Here is a 24,977-nt window from a genome sequence, read left to right on the forward strand (position 1 = left end):
TAGCATACAGATTACACCCCTACCCACATAACAGTGGGTTAAGGTCCCGTTAGCCTACAGATTACACCCCTACCCACATAACAGTGGGTTAAAGTCCCGTTATCATACAGATTACACTCCTACCCACATAACAGTGGGTTAAGGTCCCGTTAGCCTACAGATTACACCCCTACCCACATAACAGTGGGTTAAAGTTCCGTTAGCCTACAGATTACACCCCTACCCACATAAGTGGGTTAAAGTCCCGTTAGCATAAAGATTACACCCCTACCCACTTAACAGTGGGTTAAAGTCCCGTTAGCATACAGATTACACCCCTACCCACATAACAGTGGGTTAAGGTCCCGTTAGCCTACAGATTACACCCATACCCACATAACAGTGGGTTAAAGTCCCGTTATCATACAGATTACACCCCTACCCACATAAGTGGGTTAAAGTCCCGTTAGCCTACAGATTACACCCCTACCCACATAACAGTGGGTTAAAGTCCCGTTAGCATAAAGATTACACCCCTACCCACTTAACAGTGGGTTAAAGTCCCGTTAGCATACAGATTACACCCCTACCCACATAACAGTGGGTTAAGGTCCCGTTAGCCTACAGATTACACCCATACCCACATAACAGTGGGTTAAAGTCCCGTTATCATACAGATTACACCCCTACCCACATAAGTGGGTTAAAGTCCCGTTAGCCTACAGATTACACCCCTACCCACATAACAGTGGGTTAAAGTCCCGTTAGCCTACAGATTACACCCCTACCCACATAACAGTGGGTTAAGGTCCCGTTAGCCTACAGATTACACCCCTACCCACATAACAGTGGGTTAAGGTCCCGTTAGCCTCATGTGTGTTTATAGTGACTCCACCACAGGTACCAGCCAGCTGACTAAAACCGAGACATGTCTGTAGCTGGTCCCTCTGGGTATCTAGGTCACCCTGACTACTGTTCTTCTGCCTCGCAGGAACTACTGTAGGGAGAGGAGAGGAGAACAGACAGGAACTACTGTAGGGAGAGGAGAGGAGAACAGACAGGAACTACTGTAGGGAGAGGAGAACAGACAGGAACTACTGCAAGGAGAGGAGAACAGACAGGAACTACTGTAGGGAGAGGAGAGGAGAACAGACAGGAACTACTGTAGGGAGAGGAGAACAGACAGGAACTACTGTAGGGAGAGGAGAACAGACAGGAACTACTGTAGGGAGAGGAGAACAGACAGGAACTACTGCAGGGAGAGGAGAGGAGAACAGACAGGAACTACTGCAGGGAGAGGAGAGGAGAACAGACAGGAACTACTGCAGGGAGGGAGAGGAGAACAGACAGGAACTACTGTAGGGAGAGGAGAGGAGAACAGACAGGAACTACTGTAGGGAGAGGAGAACAGACAGGAACTACTGCAGGGAGAGGAGAACAGACAGGAACTACTGCAGGGAGAGGAGAACAGACAGGAACTACTGCAGGGAGAGGAGAACAGACAGGAACTACTGCAGGGAGAGGAGAGGAGAACAGACAGGAACTACTGCAGGGAGAGGAGAACAGACAGGAACTACTGCAGGGAGAGGAGAACAGACAGGAACTACTGCAGGGAGAGGAGAGGAGAACAGACAGGAACTACTGTAGAGGAGAGGAGAACAGACAGGAACTACTGCAGGGAGAGGAGAACAGACAGGAACTACTGCAGGGAGAGGAGAACAGACAGGAACTACTGCAGGGAGAGGAGAGGAGAACAGACAGGAACTACTGCAGGGAGAGGAGAACAGACAGGAACTACTGCAGGGAGAGGAGAGGAGAACAGACAGGAACTACTGCAGGGAGAGGAGAACAGACAGGAACTACTGCAGGGAGGAGAACAGACAGGAACTACTGCAGGGAGAGGAGAACAGACAGGAACTACTGCAGGGAGAGGGAGAGGAGAGGAGAACAGACAGGAACTACTGCAGGGAGAGGAGAACAGACAGGAACTACTGCAGGGAGAGGAGAGGAGAACAGACAGGAACTACTGCAGGGAGAGGAGAGGAGGAGAACAGACAGGAACTACTGGAGAGGAGAACAGAGGAGGAGAACAGACAGGAACTACTGCAGGGAGAGGAGAACAGACAGGAACTACTGCAGGGAGAGGAGAACAGACAGGAACTACTGAGGGAGAGGAGAACAGACAGGAACTACTGCAGGGAGAGAGGAGAACAGACAGGAACTACTGCAGGGAGAGGAGAGGAGAACAGACAGGAACTACTGCAGGGAGAGGAGGAGAACAGACAGGAACTACTGGAGAGGAGAGGAGAACAGACAGGAACTACTGCAGGGGAGAGGAGAACAGACAGGAACTACTGCAGGAGAACAGACAGGAACTACTGCAGGGAGAGGAGAACAGACAGGAACTACTGCAGGGAGAGGAGAGGAGAACAGACAGGAACTACTGCAGGGAGAGGAGAACAGACAGGAACTACTGTAGGGAGAGGAGAACAGACAGGAACTACTGCAGGGAGAGGGAGAGGAGAACAGACAGGAACTACTGCAGGGAGAGGAGAACAGACAGGAACTACTGCAGGGAGAGGAGAACAGACAGGAACTACTGCAGGGAGAGGAGAACAGACAGGAACTACTGCAGGGAGAGGAGAACAGACAGGAACTACTGCAGGGAGAGGAGAACAGACAGGAACTACTGTAGGGAGAGGAGAACAGACAGGAACTACTGCAGGGAGAGGAGAGGAGAACAGACAGGAACTACTGCAGGGAGAGGAGAACAGACAGGAACTACTGCAGGGAGAGGAGAACAGACAGGAACTACTGTAGGGAGAGGAGAACAGACAGGAACTACTGCAGGGAGAGGAGAACAGACAGGAACTACTGCAGGGAGGAGAGGAGAACAGACAGGAACTACTGCAGGGAGGAGAGGAGAACAGACAGGAACTACTGGAGAGAGGAGAGGAGAACAGACAGGAACTACTGCAGGGGAGAGGAGAACAGACAGGAACTACTGCAGGGAGAGGAGAACAGACAGGAACTACTGCAGAACAGACAGGAGAGGGAGAGGAGAACAGACAGGAACTACTGCAGGGAGAGGAGAGGAGAACAGACAGGAACTACTGCAGGGGAGAGGAGAACAGACAGGAACTACTGCAGGGAGAGGAGAACAGACAGGAACTACTGTAGGGAGAGGAGAGGAGAACAGACAGGAACTACTGCAGGGAGAGGAGAACAGACAGGAACTACTGTAGGGAGAGGAGAGGAGAACAGACAGGAACTACTGCAGGGAGAGGAGAGGAGAACAGACAGGAACTACTGTAGGGAGAGGAGAGGAGAACAGACAGGAACTACTGCAGGGAGAGGAGAACAGACAGGAACTACTGTAGGGAGAGGAGAGGAGAACAGACAGGAACTACTGTAGGGAGAGGAGAGGAGAACAGACAGGAACTACTGCAGGGAGAGGAGAACAGACAGGAACTACTGTAGGGAGAGGAGAGGAGAACAGACAGGAACTACTGCAGGGAGAGGAGAGGAGAACAGACAGGAACTACTGCAGGGAGAGGGAGAGGAGAACAGACAGGAACTACTGTAGGGAGAGGAGAGGAGAACAGACAGGAACTACTGCAGGGAGAGGAGAGGAGAACAGACAGGAACTACTGCAGGGAGAGGAGAACAGACAGGAACTACTGCAGGGAGAGGAGAACAGACAGGAACTACTGTAGGAGAGGAGAGGAGAACAGACAGGAACTACTGCAGGGAGAGGAGAGGAGAACAGACAGGAACTACTGCAGGGAGAGGAGAACAGACAGGAACTACTGCAGGGAGAGGAGAACAGACAGGAACTACTGCAGGGAGAGGAGAACAGACAGGAACTACTGTAGGGAGAGGAGAACAGACAGGAACTACTGTAGGGAGAGGAGAGGAGAACAGACAGTAGGACAGAACTAATGGAGTCTGGCTGTAAACTCCGGGCTCTAGTGGTTGTTCCATGTGAGGTGAGAGTTGGGGACAGAGACGGAGAGGGGAGGAGAGAGGAGGAGAGAGGAGGAGAGAGGAGGAGAGGGAGGAGAGGGGAGGGGAGAGGAGGAGGAGAGGGGGAGAGAGGGAGGGAGGAGGGGAGAGGGGAGGAGAGAGGAGGAGAGGAGAGGGGAGGAGGGAGGAGGAGAGGGGAGGAGAGAGGAGGAGAGGGGAGGAGAGAGGAGGAGAGGGGAGGAGAGAGGAGGAGAGGGGATATTTACCTCATGTTTGGGTTCTGGAGGACTCCCATTATTCTCTGGATCCGGTCCATTGCAACGTTCTCCTGGAAACGGCTAAGACCTGGAAGACAGACGGACAGACAGGGAAAAGTTATCATGAGCAAGGCCACAAGAGAGAGAATATGAGTTTGAAAGAACTGCTGGTTTTGTCAGTTACCTATTTAGAAGTAAAGCTGTAAGGAAATGAGACAGACAGTGAGTCTGTTCCAACTCCGTTCTTATAGAACTGCTGGTTTGCTAAGCGACCTATTTAAAATGTCAGTCCTTGGTTTAAAAAAAGAGGTTGAGAAACCCTGGTGTCACTCTGACTCCGCCTCCTCATCTGATCCACTAAACCACTGGCACTCTGACTCCGCCTCCTCATCTGATCCACTAAACCACTGGCACTCTGACTCCGCCTCCTCATCTGATCCACTAAACCCCTGGCACTCTGACTCCGCCTCCTCATCTGATCCACGAAATCCCTGGCACTCTGACTCCGCCTCCTCATCTGATCCACTAAACCCCTGGCACTCTGACTCCGCCTCCTCATCTGATCCACTAAACCCCTGGCACTCTGACTCCGCCTCCTCATCTGATCCACTAAACGCCTGGCACTCTGACTCCACCTCCTCATCTGACCCACTAATGCCCTGGCACTCTGTAGCTCTACATTATCTACCTAACCTGGCCCACACAGCACTACAATAGGCTCTACAATATCTACTTAACCTGGCCCACACAGCACTACAATAGGCTCTACAATATCTACCTAACCTGGCCCACACAGCACTACAATAGGCTCTACAATATCTACCTAACCTGGCCCACACAGCACTACAATAGACTCTACATTATCTACCTAACCTGGCCCACACAGCACTACAATAGGCTCTACAATATCTACCTAACCTGGCCCACACAGCACTACAATAGGCTCTACAATATCTACCTAACCTGGCCCACACAGCACTACAATAGACTCTACATTATCTACCTAACCTGGCCCACACAGCACTACAATAGGCTCTACAATATCTACTTAACCTGGCCCACACAGCACTACAATAGGCTCTACAATATCTACCTAACCTGGCCCACACAGCACTACAATAGGACTCTACATTATCTACCTAACCTGGCCCACACAGCACTACAATAGGCTCTACAATATCTACTTAACCTGGCCCACACAGCACTACAATAGGCTCTACAATATCTACCTAACCTGGCCCACACAGCACTACAATAGGCTCTACAATATCTACCTAACCTGGCCCACACAGCACTACAATAGACTCTACATTATCTACCTAACCTGGCCCACACAGCACTACAATAGGCTCTACAATATCTACTTAACCTGGCCCACACAGCACTACAATAGGCTCTACAATATCTACCTAACCTGGCCCACACAGCACTACAATAGGCTCTACAATATCTACCTAACCTGGCCCACACAGCACTACAATAGACTCTACAATATCTACCTAACCTGGCCCACACAGCACTACAATAGACTCTACATTATCTACCTAACCTGGCCCACACAGCACTACAATAGACTCTACAATATCTACCTAAACTGGCCCACACAGCACGACAATAGACTCTACAATATCTACCTAACCTGGCCCACACAGCGCTACAACAGGCTCTACAATATCTACCTAACCTGGCCCACACAGCACTACAACAGGCTCTACAATATCTACCTAACCTGGCCCACACAGCGCTACAACAGGCTCTACAATATCTACCTAACCTGGCCCACACAGCACTACAACAGGCTCTACAATATCTACCTAACCTGGCCCACACAGCACTACAACAGGCTCTACATTATCTACCTAAACTGGTTCACACAGCACTACAACAGGCTCTACATTATCTACCTAACCTGGCCCACACAGCACTACAACAGGCTCTACATTATCTACCTAAACTGGTTCACACAGCACTACAACAGGCTCTACATTATCTACCTAACCTGGCCCACACAGCACTACAACAGGCTCTACATTATCTACCTAACCTGGCCCACACAGCACTACAACAGGCTCTACATTATCTACCTAACCTGGCCCACACAGCACGACAATAGACTCTACAATATCTACCTAACCTGGCCCACACAGCACTACAACAGGCTCTACAATATCTACCTAACCTGGCCCACACAGCACGACAACAGGCACTTTGTAGCTACCTAACCTGATTCACACAGCACTACAACAGGCTCTACAATATCTACCTAACCTGGCCCACACAGCACTACAACAGGCTCTACAATATCTACCTAACCTGGCCCACACAGCACTACAACAGGCTCTACAATATCTACATAACCTGGCCTACACAGCACTACAACAGGCTCTACAATATCTACCTAACCTGGCCCACACAACAATACAACAGGCTCTACAATATCTACCTAACCTGGCCCACACAGAGCTACAACAGGCTCTACAATATCTACCTAACCTGGCCCACACAGCACTACAACAGGCTCTACAATATCTACCTAACCTGGCCCACACAGAGCTACAATATCTACCTAACCTGGCCCACACAGCACTACAACAGGCTCTACAATATCTACCTAACCTGGCCCACACAGCGCTACAACAGGCTCTACAATATCTACCTAACCTGGCCCACACAGCACTACAACAGGCACTCTGTAGCTACCTAACCTGGCCCACACAGCACTACAACAGGCTCTACAATATCTACCTCACCTGGCCCACACAGCACTACAACAGGCTCTACAATATCTACCTAACCTGGCCCACACAGCGCTACAACAGGCTCTACAATATCTACCTAACCTGGCCCACACAGCGCTACAACAGGCTCTACAATATCTACCTAACCTGGCCCACACAGCGCTACAATATCTACCTAACCTGGCCCACACAGCACTACAACAGGCTCTACAATATCTACATAACCTGGCCCACACAGCACTACAACAGGCTCTACAATATCTACCTAACCTGGCCCACACAGCGCTACAACAGGCTCTACAATATCTACCGAATCTGGCCCACACAGCACTACAACAGGCACTCTGTAGCTACCTAACCTGGCCCACACAGCGCTACAACAGGCTCTACAATATCTACCTAACCTGGCCCACACAGTGCTACAACAGGCTCTACAATATCTACCTAACCTGGCCCACACAGCACTACAACAGGCTCTACAATATCTCCCTAACCTGGCCCACACAGCGCTACAACAGGCTCTACAATATCTACGTAACCTGGCCCACACAGCACTACAACAGGCTCTACAATATCTACCTAACCTGGCCCACACAGCGCTACAACAGGCTCTACAATATCTACCTAACCTGGCCCACACAGCGCTACAACAGGCTCTACAATATCTACCTAACCTGGCCCACACAGCGCTACAACAGGCTCTACAATATCTACCTAACCTGGCCCACACAGCGCTACAACAGGCTCTACAATATCTCCCTAACCTGGCCCACACAGCGCTACAACAGGCTCTACAATATCTACCTAACCTGGCCCACACAGCGCTACAACAGGCTCTACAATATCTACCTAACCTGGCCCACACAGCACTACAACAGGCTCTACAATATCTACCTAACCTGGCCCACACAGCACTACAACAGGCTCTACAATATCTACCTAACCTGGCCCACACAGCACTACAACAGGCTCTACAATATCTACCTAACCTGGCCCACACAGCACTACAACAGGCTCTACAATATCTACCTAACCTGGCCCACACAGCACTACAACAGGCTCTACAATATCTACCTAACCTGGCCCACACAGCGCTACAACAGGCTCTACAATATCTACCTAACCTGGCCCACACAGCGCTACAACAGGCTCTACAATATCTACCTAACCTGGCCCACACAGCGCTACAACAGGCTCTACAATATCTACCTAACCTGGCCCACACAGCGCTACAACAGGCTCTACAATATCTACCTAACCTGGCCCACACAGCGCTACAACAGGCTCTACAATATCTACCTAACCTGGCCCACACAGCACTACAACAGACACTCTGAAGCCACTGGGTACAGCATATCTGGGTAATAGTGGGTGGTAACAGTCTTCCTGTGTTTGATCAAGCTTTTTATCTCTCTGAAACCCTCCCTCTCTCTCTACCTCTGTCTCTCTCTATCGCTCTCTCTCTACCTCTGTCTCTCTCTCTCTCTCTCTCTCTCTCTTCATTGCTCTCTCTCTACCTCTCTCTCTCTCTTCATTGCTCTCTCTCTACCTCTCTCTGTCTCACTCTCTCTCTCTCTTGCTCTCTCTGTCTCTCCCTCTCTCTCTACCTCTCTCTCTCTACCTCTCTCTCTCTCTCTCTCTGTCTCTCTCTCTGTCTCTCTCTCTGTCTCTCTCTCTGTCTCTCTCTCTGTCTCTCTCTCTACCTCTCTCTCTCTCTCTCTCTCTCTCTCTCTCGCTCTCTCTCTCTCTCTCTCTCTCTCTCTGTCCTCTCTCTCCCTCTACCTCTCTCTCGCTCTCTCTCTCTCTCTCTCTACCTCTCTCTCTCTACCTCTCTCTCTCTACCTCTCTCTCTCTCTCTACCTCTATCTCGCTCTCTCTCTACCTCTCTCTCTCTGTCTCTCCCTCTACCCCTCTCTCTCTACCTCTCTCTCTACCTCTCTCTCTCTGTCTCTCTACCTCTCTCTCTACCTCTCTCTCTCTACTCTCTCTCTCTCTCTCTCTACCTCTCTCTCTCGCTCTACCTCTCTCTCTCGCTCTACCTCTCTCTCTCGCTCTACCTCTCTCTCGCTCTACCTCTCTCTCTCCCTCTACCCCTCTCTCTACCTCTACCTCTCTCTCTACCTCTCTCTCTCCCTCTACCTCTCTCTCTCCCTCTACCCCTCTCTCTCTACCTCTCTCTCTACCTCTCTCTCTACCTCTCTCTCTACCTCTCTCTCTACCTCTCTCTCTACCTCTCTCTCTACCTCTCTCTCTACCTCTCTCTCTACCTCTGTCTCCTCAATTCAATTCAAAGGGCTTTATTGGCATAAAAATTAACAGTACACATTATACATACAAGAGTTTCAAAAGAATAAAGACATTACACATGTCATATTATGTATATATACAGTGTTTTAACAATGTACAAATGGTTAAAGTACAAAAGGGAAAATAAGTAAACATAAATATGGGTTGTATTTACAATGGTGTTTGTTCTTCACTGGTTGCCCTTTTCTCGTGGCAACAGGTCACACATCTTGCTGCTGTGATGTCACACTGTGGAATTTCACCCAGTAGATATGGGAGTTTATCAAAATTGGGTTTGTTTTCAAATTCTTTGTGGATCAGTGTAATCTGAAGGAAATATGTCTCTCTAATATGGTCATACATTGGACAGGAGGTTAGGAAGTGCAGCTCAGTTTCCACCTCATTTTGTGGGCAGTGAGCACATAGCCTGTCTTCTCTTGAGAGCCATGTCTGCCTGCTTTCTCAATAGCAAGGTTATGCTCACTGAGTCTGTACATAGTCAAAGCTTTCCTTAAGTTTGGGTCAGTGGTCAGGTATTCTGCCACTGTGTACTCCTGTTTAGGGCCAAATAGCATTCAGTTTGCTCTTTTTTTGTTAATTCTTTCCAATGTGTCAAGTAATTATCTTTTTGTTTTCTCATGATTTGGTTGGGTCTAATTGTGTTGCTGTCCTGGGGCTCTGTAGGGTGTGTTTGTGTTTGTGAATAGAGCCCCAGGACCAGCTTGCTTAGGGACTCTTCTCCAGGTTCACTTCTCTGTAGGTGATGGCTTTGTTATGGAAGGTTTGTGAATCGCTTCCTTTTAGGTGGTTGTAGAATTTAGGCTCTTTTCTGGATTTTGATAATTAGTGGGTATCGGCCTAATTCAGCTCTGCATGCATTATTTGGTGTTCTACGTTGTACACGGAGGATATTTTTGCAGAATTCTTCGTGCAGAGTCTCAATTTGGTGTTTGTCCCATTTTGTGAAGTCTTGGTTGGTGAGCGGACCCCAGACCTCACAACCATCTCTCTCTCTCTCTATGAAACCTCTCTCTGTCGCTGTCTCTCTCTCTTTCTATGTCTCTCTGTCGCTGTCTCTCTCTCTTTCTATGTCTCTCTGTCGCTGTCTCTCTCTCTTTCTATGTCTCTCTGTCGCTATATATCTCTCTCTACCCTCTCTCTCTATTCTCTCTCTACCTCTCTGTCTGTCTCTCTCTCTCTACCTCTCTCTGTCGCTATCTCTCTCTCTCTCTCTACCTCTCTGTCTGTCTCTCTCTCTCTACCCTCTCTGTCTCTCTCGCTCTACCTCTCTCTCTCTCTCGCTCTACCTCTCTCTGTCTCTCTCTCTGTCTCTACCTCTCTCTCTCTCTCTCTCTCTCTCTCTCTCTCTCTCTGTCTCCCTCTCTCCCTCTCTCTCTCTGTCTCTCTCGCTCTACCTCTCTCTGTCTCTCTCTCTCTCTGTCTCTCTCGCTCTACCTCTGTCGCTATCTCTCTCTATGTCTCTACCTCTGTCGCTATCTCTCTCTATGTCTCTACCTCTGTCGCTATCTCTCTCTCTACCTCTCTCTGTCTGTCTCTCTCCCTCTACCTCTCTCTGTCTCTCTCGCTCTATCTCTCTGTCTCTCTCTCTACCTCTCTCTCTCTACCTCTCTCTCTCTCTCTGTCTCTCTCTCTGTCTCTCTCTCTGTCTCTCTCTCTACCTCTCTCTCTCTCTCTAACTCTAATACTCTCTCTCTCTACCTCTCTCTCTCTACCTCTCTCTCTCGCTCTACTCTCTCGCTCTACCTCTCTCTCTCTCTACCTCTCTCTCTCTCTCTCTCTCTCTCTCTCTAGCTCTCTAGCCTCTCTCTCTCTCTCTCTCTCTACCTCTCTCTCTACTCTCTCTCTCTACCTCTATCTCGCTCTCTCTCTACTCTCTCTCTGTCTCTCCCTCTACCCCTCTCTCTCTCTCTCTCTACCTCTCTCTCTCTGTCTCTCTACTCTCTCTCTCTCTCTAGCTCTCTCGCTCTACCTCTCTCTCTGCTCTACCTCTCTCTCTCGCTCTACCTCTCTCTCTCGCTCTACCTCTCTCTCGCTCTACCTCTCTCTCTCCCTCTACCCCTCTCTCTCTACCTCTCTCTCTACCTCTCTCTCTCCCTCTACCTCTCTCTCTCCCTCTACCCCTCTCTCTCTACCTCTCTCTCTACCACTCTCTCTACCTCTCTCTCTACCTCTCTCTCTACCTCTCTCTCTACCTCTCTCTCTACCTCTCTCTCTACCTCTCTCTCTACCTCTGTCTCCTCAATTCAATTCAAAGGGCTTTATTGGCATAAAAATTAACAGTACACATTATACATACAAGAGTTTCAAAAGAATAAAGACATTACAAATGTCATATTATGTATATATACAGTGTTTTAACAATGTACAAATGGTTAAAGTACAAAAGGGAAAATAAGTAAACATAAATATGGGTTGTATTTACAATGGTGTTTGTTCTTCACTGGTTGCCCTTTTCTCGTGGCAACAGGTCACACATCTTGCTGCTGTGATGTCACACTGTGGAATTTCACCCAGTAGATATGGGAGTTTATCAAAATTGGGTTTGTTTTCAAATTCTTTGTGGATCAGTGTAATCTGAAGGAAATATGTCTCTCTAATATGGTCATACATTGGACAGGAGGTTAGGAAGTGCAGCTCAGTTTCCACCTCATTTTGTGGGCAGTGAGCACATAGCCTGTCTTCTCTTGAGAGCCATGTCTGCCTGCTTTCTCAATAGCAAGGTTATGCTCACTGAGTCTGTACATAGTCAAAGCTTTCCTTAAGTTTGGGTCAGTCACAGTGGTCAGGTATTCTGCCGCTGTGTACTCTCTGTTTAGGGCCAAATAGCATTCTAGTTTGCTCTTTTTTTTGTTAATTCTTTCCAATGTGTCAAGTAATTATCTTTTTGTTTTCTCATGATTTGGTTGGGTCTAATTGTGTTGCTGTCCTGGGGCTCTGTAGGGTGTGTTTGTGTTTGTGAATAGAGCCCCAGGACCAGCTTGCTTAGGGGACTCTTCTCCAGGTTCACTTCTCTGTAGGTGATGGCTTTGTTATGGAAGGTTTGTGAATCGCTTCCTTTTAGGTGGTTGTAGAATTTAACGGCTCTTTTCTGGATTTTGATAATTAGTGGGTATCGGCCTAATTCAGCTCTGCATGCATTATTTGGTGTTCTACGTTGTACACGGAGGATATTTTTGCAGAATTCTTCGTGCAGAGTCTCAATTTGGTGTTTGTCCCATTTTGTGAAGTCTTGGTTGGTGAGCGGACCCCAGACCTCACAACCATCTCTCTCTCTCTCTCTCTATGTCTCTACCTCTCTCTGTCGCTGTCTCTCTCTCTTTCTATGTCTCTCTGTCGCTGTCTCTCTCTCTTTCTATGTCTCTCTGTCGCTGTCTCTCTCTCTTTCTATGTCTCTCTGTCGCTATATATCTCTCTCTACCTCTCTGTCTACCTCTCTCTGTCGCTATCTCTCTCTCTCTCTCTACCTCTCTGTCTGTCTCTCTCTCTCTACCTCTCTCTGTCGCTATCTCTCTCTCTCTCTCTACCTCTCTGTCTGTCTCTCTCTCTCTACCTCTCTCTGTCTCTCTCGCTCTACCTCTCTCTCTCTCTCGCTCTACCTCTCTCTGTCGCTATCTCTCTCTCTCTGTCTCTACCTCTGTCGCTATCTCTCTCTCTCTCTCTCTCTCTCTCTCTCTCTCTGTCTCCCTCTCTCCCTCTACCTCTCTCTGTCTCTCTCGCTCTACCTCTCTCTGTCTCTCTCTCTCTCTGTCTCTCTCGCTCTACCTCTGTCGCTATCTCTCTCTATGTCTCTACCTCTGTCGCTATCTCTCTCTATGTCTCTACCTCTGTCGCTATCTCTCTCTCTACCTCTCTCTGTCTGTCTCTCTCCCTCTACCTCTCTCTGTCTCTCTCGCTCTATCTCTCTGTCTCTCTCTCTGTCTCTCTCGCTCTACCCCTCTCTGTCTCTCTAAGTCTCTACCTCTGTCGCTATCTCTCTCTCTCTCTACCTCTCTCTGTCTGTCTCTCTCCCTCTACCTCTCTCTGTCTCTCTCGCTCTATCTCTCTGTCTCTCTATGTCTCTCTCTCTCTCTCTGTCTCTCTCTCTCTCTCTCTCAATTCAATTCAATTAATTTCAAGGGGCTTTATTGGCATGGGAAACATGTGTTAACATTGCCAAAGCAAATTAGGTAGATAATATGCAAAAGTGAAATTCTCTCTCAGGTTAAAAGGAGATCTCTGTTCTGTGCTTTGATCCTTCCATCCTTATGATTTTAATGTGTTTATGTCACGTTACCAAGTATGTAAAGTGGCTCTTAGCCTATAGTGAAAGAAACAACGTATGAATAACACACGAGGGAATGACAACAAGATGTTTTCCGTTCAGTCGATCTGCGTTAGCAGCCTAGTCAGCATGACTGATAAGCCTCCGCCTGATCTGTAGTGACACACCACACACAGACACTCACGCAAGCACGTACGTACGCACACGCACGCACAAGCACACACACACACCATTCAGAAAAGCTCTCTGTGTGGGTATAGGGTATAGTACGGGGAGGATTGCAGGGTTAAATGAGGGAGAGATTAGACAACTCACTCACGTTCTGAGTACCTCCCAGAGCGCAGGCCTCTCAGGATGGAAGACAGGGGATGGAGGTAACACTGGAGCTCCATACACTGAGGACAACACAGGGATCTTTTGGTTATCACTATGGCAACAGCTTCCAGGAACAACACAATATTTACACATGACAGTTATTCAGAAAATAAGGTCATGGAATTAAACAACAACATACACAGTGATGGGTTAGCATTAGCAACTAGTATTCTCTAGCTATATAACATGAATACTGGGGGGTTAGCATTAGCAACTAGTATTCTCTAGCTATATAACATGAATACTGGGGGGTTAGCATTAGCAACTAGTATTCTCTAGCTATATAACATGAATACTGGGGGGTTAGCATTAGCAACTAGTATTCTCTAGCTATATAACATGAATACTGGGGGTTTAGCATTAGCAACTAGTATTCTCTAGCTATATAACATGAATACTGGGGTATTAGCAACTAGTATTCTTTAGCTATATAACATGAATACTGGGGGGTTAGCATTAGCAACTAGTATTCTCTAGCTATATAACATGAATACTGGGGGGTTAGCATTAGCAACTAGTATTCCCTAGCTATATAACATGAATACTGGGGGGTTAGCATTAGCAACTAGTATTCTCTAGCTATATAACATGAACACTGGGGGGTTAGCATTAGCAACTAGTATTCTCTAGCTATATAACATGAATACTGGGGGGTTAGCATTAGCAACTAGTATTCTCTAGCTATATAACATGAATACTGGGGGGTTAGCATTAGCAACTAGTATTCTCTAGCTATATAACATGAATACTGGGGGGTTAGCATTAGCAACTAGTATTCTCTAGCTATATAACATGGATACTGGGGGGTTAGCATTAGCAACTAGTATTCTCTAGCTATATAACATGAATACTGGGGGGTTAGCATTAGCAACTAGTATTATCTAGCTATATAACATGAATACTGGGGGGTTAGCATTAGCAACTAGTATTCTCTAGCTATATAACATGAATACTGGGGGGTTAGCATTAGCAACTAGTATTCCCTAGCTATATAACATGAATACTGGGGGGTTAGCATTAGCAACTAGTATTCTCTAGCTATATAACATGAACACTGGGGGGTTAGCATTAGCAACTAGTATTCTCTAGCTATATAACATGAATACTGGGGGGTTAGCATTAGCAACTAGTATTCTCTAGCTATATAACATGAATACTGGGGGTTAGCATTAGCAACTAGTATTCTCTAGCTATATAACATGAATACTGGGGGTTAGCATTAGCAACTAGTATTCTCTAGCTATATAACATGGATACTGGGGGGTTAGCATTAGCAACTAGTATTCTCTAGCTATATAACATGAATACTGGGGGGTTAGCATTAGCAACTAGTATTCTCTAGCTATATAACATGAATACTGGGGGTTTAGCATTAGCAACTAGTATTCTCTAGCTATATAACATGAATACTGGGGTATTAGCATTAGCAACTAGTATTCTCTAGCTATATAACATGAATACTGGGGGGTTAGCATTAGCAACTAGTATTCTTTAGCTATATAACATGAATACTGGGGGGTTAGCATTAGCAACTAGTATTCTCTAGCTATATAACATGAATACTGGGGGGTTAGCATTAGCAACTAGTATTCTCTAGCTATATAACATGAATACTGGGGGGTTAGCATTAGCAACTAGTATTCTCTAGCTATATAACATGAATACTGGGGGGTTAGCATTAGCAACTAGTATTCTCTAGCTATATAACATGAACACTGGGGGGTTAGCATTAGCAACTAGTATTCTCTAGCTATATAACATGAATACTGGGGGGTTAGCATTAGCAACTAGTATTCTCTAGCTATATAACATGAATACTGGGGGGTTAGCATTAGCAACTAGTATTCTCTAGCTATATAACATGAATACTGGGGGGTTAGCATTAGCAACTAGTATTCTCTAGCTATATAACATGGATACTGGGGGGTTAGCATTAGCAACTAGTATTCTCTAGCTATATAACATGAATACTGGGGGGTTAGCATTAGCAACTAGTATTATCTAGCTATATAACATGAATACTGGGGGGTTAGCATTAGCAACTAGTATTATCTAGCTATATAACATGAATACTGGGGGGTTAGCATTAGCAACTAGTATTCTCTAGCTATATAACATGAATACTGGGGGGTTAGCATTAGCAACTAGTATTCTCTAGCTATATAACATGAATACTGGGGGGTTAGCATTAGCAACTAGTATTCTCTAGCTATATAACATGAATACTGGGGATTAGCAATAGCAACTAGTATTCTCTAGCTATATAACATGAATACTGGGGGATTAGCATTAGCAATGAGTATTCTCTAGCTATGTAACATGAATACTGGGGGATTAGCATTAGCAACTAGTATTCTCTAGCTATATAACATGAATACTGGGGAGTTAGCAACTAGCATTATAGCCATATCTTCTGATTAAAACAACTAGCGTTATAGCCATATCTTCTGATTAAAACAACTAGCATTATAGCCATATCTTCTGATTAAAACAACTAGCATTATAGCCATATCTTCTGATTAAAACAACTAGCATTATAGCCATATCTTCTGATTAAAACAACTAGCATCATAGCCATATCTTCTGATTAAAACAACTAGCATCATAGCCATATCTTCTGATTAAAACAACTAGCATTATAGCCATATATTCTGCCATATATTCTGCATTAAAACAACTAGCATTATAGCCATATCTTCTGATTAAATAGCATTCTAGCCATATCTTCTGATTAAAACAACTAGCAAAAGCCATATCTTCTGATTAAAACAATTAGCATTATAGCCATATCTTCTGATTAAAACAACTAGCATTATAGCCATATCTTCTGATTAAAACAACTAGCATTATAGCCATATCTTCTGATTAAAACAACTAGCATTATAGCCATATCTTCTGATTAAAACAACTAGCATTATAGCCATATCTTCTGATTAAAACAACTAGCATCATAGCCATATCTTCTGATTAAAACAACTAGCATTATAGCCATATCTTCTGATTAAAACAACTAGCATTATAGCCATATCTTCTGATTAAAACAACTAGCATTATAGCCATATCTTCTGATTAAAACAACTAGCATTATAGCCATATCTTCTGATTAAAACAACTAGCATTATAGCCATATCTTCTGATTAAAACAACTAGCATTATAGCCATATCTTCTGATTAAAACAACTAGCATTATAGCCATATCTTCTGATTAAAACAACTAGCATTATAGCCATATCTTCTGATTAAAACAACTAGCATTATAGCCATATCTTCTGATTAAAACAACTAGCATTATAGCCATATCTTCTGATTAAAACAACTAGCATTATAGCCATATCTTCTGATTAAAACAACTAGCATTATAGCCATATATTCTGATTAAAACAACTAGCATTATAGCCATATCTTCTGATTAAAACAACTAGCATTATAGCCATATCTTCTGATTAAAACAACTAGCATTATAGCCATATCTTCTGATTAAAACAACTAGCATTATAGCCATATCTTCTGATTAAAACAACTAGCATTATAGCCATATCTTCTGATTAAAACAACTAGCATTATAGCCATATCTTCTGATTAAAACAACTAGCATTATAGCCATATCTTCTGATTAAAACAACTAGCATTATAGCCATATCTTCTGATTAAAACAACTAGCATTATAGCCATATATTCTGATTAAAACAACTAGCATTATAGCCATATCTTCTGATTAAAACAACTAGCATTATAGCCATATCTTCTGATTAAAACAACTAGCATTATAGCCATATCTTCTGATTAAAACAACTAGCATTATAGCCATATCTTCTGATTAAAACAACTAGCATTATAGCCATATCTTCTGATTAAAACAACTAGCATTATAGCCATATCTTCTGATTAAAACAACTAGCATTATAGCCATATCTTCTGATTAAAACAACTAGCATCATAGCCATATCTTCTGATTAAAACAACTAGCATTATAGCCATATATTCTGATTAAAACAACTAGCATTATAGCCATATCTTATGATTAAAACAACTAGTGTTATTTAGCTATTCCTTCTTCTATAAATGACTAATTTTATTTCCATATATTCAATTTAAAGCTACACATTATCACCCTATTCCATTCATAGTGCTCTTTGTTTTGTTTTGAGCGCCCATAGTAGTGTACTAGTGCACTAGACCCTTACTAGTGCACTACTTTTGACCAGGACCGATAGGGTGGTAGTGCACTGTCCAGGGAATCGGGTGGCATTTGGGCTGTGTGACCCATGTCTTATAATGGGTGTTATAAGCCGAGCGACCCTCTAGAATGACATATATAATTTATAGGATCTACTGTATGTGGTGACCCTTTACCTTCTGGGCAAACAGCTGATCCTTCTCAGGCTCCCCAGGTTCCGTTGTGTCTCTGTTCCTACAGCCTTGGTCTCCAGGATGCCGTCCATGGCTGTGTGCCCTCTTCCTGCCCTGCCCAGGCTTCCCAGTGCCACTCTGTCTACTGTTTCTATCCCAGGCTTGAGAGGAGGACGTCGAGCTCCATGACAGTCTCTGCTGCTGCTGACTGTACACAGTAGGACTACATACCTGGGTCTCACTGGGGCAGCGGCCCCCCCCGTAGGTGGCTGGAGGAGGGGTGCCACCACAACTACAATCTCTGTCTCTGCTCAGTCGAGGGTCAGCATCGTTGGAATTATCACTGTCCCCGTCCCTACTGAGGCCAGAGTCCCCGAAATCTCCTGTGTCACTGCTCAGCCTATGGGAGTCCTCGTGGTTGGAATTCCTGTTTAGCCTCGAGATCCCGTCCTTAGAAGAACCACAGTCAGTGTTACTGGGAGAGTGCCTTAATGATGATGATGATGATGAGGGTGGAGGTAAGGAGGATGAAGGTGCCGTCCTGACTGTGTGTCCGTCGGGGCTCAGTCCCACGCCGCTGTCGTTGTCATTATCCTCACTGTCACTGGCCAGGTAGTCTATTGAGTAATCAGAGTCTGACGCAGACATCCTGCAACGGATAGCAGGGCTACGGGCTCTCATCCACTAGAGAGCAGGGCTACGGGCTCTCATCCACTAGAGAGGATTACACACCTCCAACGGGGTTACGGGCTCTCATCCACTAGAGAGCATTACACACCTCCAACGGGGTTACGGGCTCTCATCCATTAGAGAGCATTACACACCTCCAACGGGGTTACGGGCTCTCATCCACTAGAGAGCATTACACACCTCCAACGGGGTTACGGGCTCTCATCCACTATAAAGCATTACACACCTCCAACGGGGTTACGGGCTCTCATCCACTAGAGAGCATTACACACCTCCAACGGGGTTACGGGCTCTCATCCACTAGAGAGCATTACACACCTCCAACGGGGTTACGAGCTCTCATCCACTAGAGAGCATTACACACCTCCAACGGGGTTACGGGCTCTCATCCACTAGAGAGCATTACACACCTCCAACGGGGTTACGGGCTCTCATCCATTAGAGAGCATTACACACCTCCAACGGGGTTACGGGCTCTCATCCACTAGAGAGCATTACACACCTCCAACAGGGTTACGGGCTCTCATCCACTAGAGAGCAGGGCGACAGGCTCTCATCCACTAGAGAGCAGGGCTACGGGCTCTCATCCACTAGAGAGCAGGGCGACGGGCTCTCATCCACTAGAGAGCAGGGCTACGGGCTCTCATCCACTAGAGAGCATTACACACCTCCAGCAGGGCTACGGGCTCTCATCCACTAGAGAGCAGGGCGACGGGCTCTCATCCACTAGAGAGCGTCACACCCCTGCAACACAATATACAGTACATTATCACACACCTGCAACACAATATACAGTACATTATCACACACCTGCAACACAATATACAGTACATTATCACGCACCTGCAACACAATATACAGTACATTATCACACACCTGCAACACAATATACAGTACATTATCACACACCTGCAACACAATATACAGTACATTATCACACACCTGCAACACAATATACAGTACATTATCACGCACCTGTACATTATCACAACCTGCAACACAATATACAGTACATTATCACACACCTGCAACACAATATACAGTACATTATCACACACCTGCAACACAATATACAGTACATTATCACACACCTGCAACACAATATACAGTACATTATCACACACCTGCAACACAATATACAGTACATTATCACACACCTGCAACACAATATACAGTACATTATCACCTGCAACACAATATACAGTACAACACAATGCAACACAATATACAGTACATTATCACACCTGCAACACTACAGTACATTATCACACACCTGCACACAATATACAGTACACAATTAGTACATTACCTGCACACACCTGCAACACAATATACAGTACATTATCACGCACCTGCAACACAATGTACAGTACATTATCATACCCCTGCAGCACAACGTACAGTACATTATCACACCCCTGCAGCACAACGTACAGTACCTGCTAAATTGTCTCCGCCAACAAGAGGGGTGTGAACCATTTGGGGGGGGGGGGTCTGTCTAGATAAATCAATCAATGTCATATTTAGGTTTTCATTGTATCTGCTTTTGGTATTCGGTAATAATTAGGCAGGTGACATTTGATCTAAATTGAGGTGAGTGCTAATGATCATCTTTAGTCCAGTGTGTTCCTTTATTAGCTGATCTGAACATTTTACTAACATGTTTATACCAGGGGATTTTGCACTTCAACCTGTTCCAACTCGCAATCAAAAAGCCTGTGACGTGTCTGATAATCAATCGATGTGATTTTGTTTCATTGAATCTCTGTCTGTATATTTGGTTAATAGATCTCTGACTGGACAAGTGGAAGTGGTAGCTCGTGTATTCGAGAGTATTATTGATCTATTGACTCGTAGTAGCCGTATATAGAGCCGAGGCTATTTTCCTATCTTCCCAACACACTGAAACCCAAAATCCCGACTCCTGTCTCGCATGTTAATTCCTAACTTTATTCTGTTATCTACAGGTTGCATTATCAAAGCACGTCTCGCTTAAGCAGGTCAAAATAGCCCTATAACATTTAACCCACGTCTCTGCGCTGTACGCATTTGCTTGGTGCCCATATGACAGCTTCGGGTATAGAATATGTGATCAACAAACAGTATGAGTAGCTGTCTGGTAGATGTAGATATATGAATTGTTTGTTACATAGTTGGTCCCTGTTACTAAGATACGTTGATATAAATAAAATAAAAACGTCCTCTCTTCACCTCCTCCTGTAGGCCTCTGTTTAATCATCATCTCGGTTTAGCCAAATAGGAGATATTCTGTAACTCGTTAGAGGTTATCTAGCAAGTTTAGCAACTTTGGTCATTTGACTTGTGTTTGATTGCCATTACAAGATGTGTATGATTCGATAACGGTATATCAAACCCGGGGTGCGCTCTGCGACAGCCGTAAGGCCTACTGCTGAAATGCCTGCAATGTATTAAGGAACTTGTTAACGTTCGGGGAATGTATTAAGGAACTTGTTAACGTTCGGGGAATGTATTAAGGAACTTGTTAACGTTCGGGAATTATTAAGGAACTTGTTAACGTTCGGGGAATGTATTAAGGAACTTGTTAACGTTCGGGGAATGTATTAAGGAACTTGTTAACGTTCGGGGAATTATTAAGGAACTTGTTAACGTTCGGGGAATGTATTAAGGAACTTGTTAACGTTCGGGGAATGTATTAAGGAACTTGTATTAACGTTCGGGAATGTATTAAGGAACTTGTTAACGTTCGGGAATGGGAATGTCGGGAATTAAGGAACTTGTTAACGTTCGGGGAATGTATTAAGGAACTTGTTAACGTTCGGGGAATGTATTAAGGAACTTGTTAACGTTCGGGGAATGTATTAAGGAACTTGTTAACGTTCGGGGAATGTATTAAGGAACTTGTTAACGTTCGGGGAATGTATTAAGGATCGGGAATGTATTAAGGAACTTGTTAACGTTCGGGAATGTATTAAGGAAATCGGGAATGTATTAAGGAACTTGTTAACGTTCGGGGAATGTAATTAAGGAACTTGTTAACGTTCGGGGAATGTATTAAGGAACTTGTTAACGTTCGGGGAATGTAAGGAACTTGTTAACGTTCGGGGAATGTAATTAAGGAACTTGTTAACGTTCGGGGAATGTATTAAGGAACTTGTTAACGTTCGGGGAATGTAATTAAGGAACTTGTTAAAGTTCGGGGAATTTATGAACGGCCTGTTTCGCAAGTTACAACGATATCATTTGGCAATTCAAAGTTATTCAAACACTAAATATCAGTTTCACTTGCTGTGAAATCTTTACATAGTGGCGCAGTCAAACTGGCAATGTGGCGCAGCAACAATCTCATTTTGGGAGAAACACCTGGCATAGTGACCACATCTTAGTTTTAAGCACTTCCGATTTTTTTGGGGGGGGGGGTAAATGTAAATGTAAAATGTAAATGTATTTCCCGGGTCTTTCGGGATAAATATAAATTATTCCCAGTATAGAAACTTGGTAGATTTTCGGAAAAAATCTTAATCCCTAATTGTCAATGATGAATCTCAATTGAAAGTGCATTTTAGTCCACGACTTAGGTTTCCTCTGGCTCTCGGGAAACCGGTCCTGTGAATCATATAGGAAACCACCAGCTTCCACGTCTTTAACACGCGTTATGCCGTTCAATTAAAGGTTAGGTTAGGTACCCAGTACACAAACTAGGCTAGTTATATGACTTTATGGGACACAAGCTTTCCAAATCATTACACAGGGCACTTTATTATATAATTAGAGCAGGTTATTAGGTAAGATGTTTGCTGTTCTCTCTCTCTCTCTCTCTCTCTCTCTCTCTCTCTCTCTCTCTCTCTCTGCGATAACAAAAACACACGCATGTCCTTCTAGAATTTGTTCCTACATTTCTCCTAAAACCTACATTTCAGAGGCAGATACATTCAGGATCCATGTCCTTGGAGGAACCAACTCTAACAGACTGATACATATATTACGCCACTGTGGTTAGAATGGGGTTTCAGGCAAAGCCAATGGGAATTATACTGGTGCCTGATAACAGTATACTAGCCGGAGCGTTTTGAACAAATTCCTCTCTATAAAAAAGCACGTGTTATAAAATTGTTATGGAGGCGTAATTATTGTTGTGAATGCTTGTGTATAATGTGTTGAGGCCTCAACGGAAGTTGAGTCCTTTTCATTTAAAATGATTATACACATGGCTAAGGTGAAATGCCTTCACTGTGGAACACAGATCCGTGTCGACTTGTCCCATACGCTGCAATGTTACAATTGAATAAACAATGGGAGTTATGCTTGAATATCAAGATAAAACAATGCCTGGGCTACTGCTAGTACTGATCCATCGATCTCAACTCAATACATTGAAACAATGGGATATAGTCTTTACATACAGCGTGGCCTGTCTGTACAAAGTGTATCTACGACGTCTATCCGAACAGGATCACTGTCTAACATTACGTAATAAAGAGAAGCCGAACACGGCCGACAACACAGGAGCTTGTTTTTTTTTTCAACTTCCCAATTCACATGTACGTTAAGCACCGGACACGGACAAGACACACACACAACTTAAACCTCTTAATTATATTCCAATTCTATTTGTATTTTGTATTTAGAGCAGTTTAAATGATTTAGACTTAATAAACGGTATAGTCTATTACACATTAATAGACAAAGACAACCCGGGTTGATCTAACTTGCCAAGATAAAATAGTCATTGCTACAAAAAGCTCATTGCTACAATGTAACCAGCATGAATGAAACAATTGTAGCCACCCAACCCGATACTATGTATCAATTCCTCTGACCACAACCCTGGACCTCGTCATCATTTACCGAAATAACATTCTTACCTCGTACATTTGTTCCAGAATCTCTCCAATACGATGTGTGAGAAACTATTGTACAATGAAAGTTTGTTATGGTCCAAAGCAAATGGATCAAACATAACACTACTACGTTATCATACAAACTGTTGTACTGGGCTGTATAACACGTGCGCTTTCTTACAGATCAGTCCCAGCCTCGACGCTTATGTCAGCGCCAGTGCGCTCATACATCTGCCACGACAGAAACGGTCTCATAGCGTACTTACTTACCAGAAGAAGAAGTGACTATAGTGGCTTCCCCTTCGTCTCCTATGAGCGGTGACTTCAGGACACTCCGCTCATGGCTGGGCCCCCCAGGTCGTTGTAGGGATGCGGTGAATGTCGTGATGTAGTAGCGTACACCCCGTGCAGCCTCTCCTACGGCAACGTGTCTGAGAGGGCGGGTATAAACAAACTGGGCTCTCCGATTTGTGCTTCTCGGTACAATATCTGACAAATAGACATTGCGATAGAGGCCCGACGTCAGGCGATAGGCGAGAACAGCTTACATATTTACATCAAATGGAAATCATCAAAGCACGTGGTCACGCGGAACAGTTTCGTGGTAGTAAGAAAATAACAGAATTAACTTAGAGCTGACTCCAGAACGGTCCACAGAGGGGGGTCACTTAGAGCTGACTCCAGAACAGTCCACAGACGGGGTTCACTTAGAGCTGACTCCAGAACAGTCCACAGATGGGGGTGGTTCACTTAGAGCTGACTCCAGAACAGTCCACAGACTTAGGGGTTAACTTAGAGCTGACTCCAGAACGGTCCACAGATGGGGGGGGTTCACTTAGAGCTGACTCCAGAACGGTCCACAGATGGGGGGTCACTTAGAGCTGACTCCAGAACAGTCCACAGATGGGGGGGTTCACTTAGAGCTGACTCCAGAACGGTCCACAGATGGGGGGGAGGGGGGTCACTTAGAGCTGACTCAGAACAGTCCACAGATGGGGGGAGGGGGGTCACTTAGAGCTGACTCCAGAACAGTCCACAGATGGGGGGGGTTCAGATGGGGGGGGGGGTTCTTAGAGCTGACTCCAGAACGGTCCACAGACAGATGGGGGGGGTTCACTTAGAGCTGACTCCAGAACGGTCCACAGACAGTCCACAGATGGGGGGAGGGGGGGGTTCACTTAGAGCTGACTCCAGAACAGTCCACAGATGGGGGGGTCACTTAGAGCTGACTCCA

The 24,977-nt window shown here is 45.2% G+C and overlaps 1 protein-coding gene across 4 annotated transcripts in view; it reads right to left on the minus strand.

Annotated features, from left to right (window-relative positions):
- LOC124026218 (CRACD-like protein) overlaps positions 1–24,100 on the minus strand; it is a 35,014-nt gene extending 10,914 nt beyond the window's left edge. For 2 of the 4 annotated variants that reach the window (XM_046339334.1, XM_046339331.1), the window contains exons 1-4: positions 24,014–24,100; positions 18,237–19,667; positions 13,828–13,903; positions 4,212–4,290 (exon numbers count right to left, since the gene is read on the minus strand). In XM_046339334.1, coding sequence (XP_046195290.1) covers positions 4,212–4,290; positions 13,828–13,903; positions 18,237–18,914 — 833 coding nt within the window. In that variant the 5' untranslated portion in view covers positions 18,915–19,667; positions 24,014–24,100. The other 2 variants (XM_046339333.1, XM_046339332.1) reach the window with 2 other exon arrangements.
- Positions 24,101–24,977: the final 877 nt, after the last annotated feature.

Source organism: Oncorhynchus gorbuscha, unplaced genomic scaffold, assembly GCF_021184085.1.
Source record: "Oncorhynchus gorbuscha isolate QuinsamMale2020 ecotype Even-year unplaced genomic scaffold, OgorEven_v1.0 Un_scaffold_2649, whole genome shotgun sequence".
Lineage (NCBI taxonomy): Eukaryota > Metazoa > Chordata > Actinopteri > Salmoniformes > Salmonidae > Oncorhynchus > Oncorhynchus gorbuscha.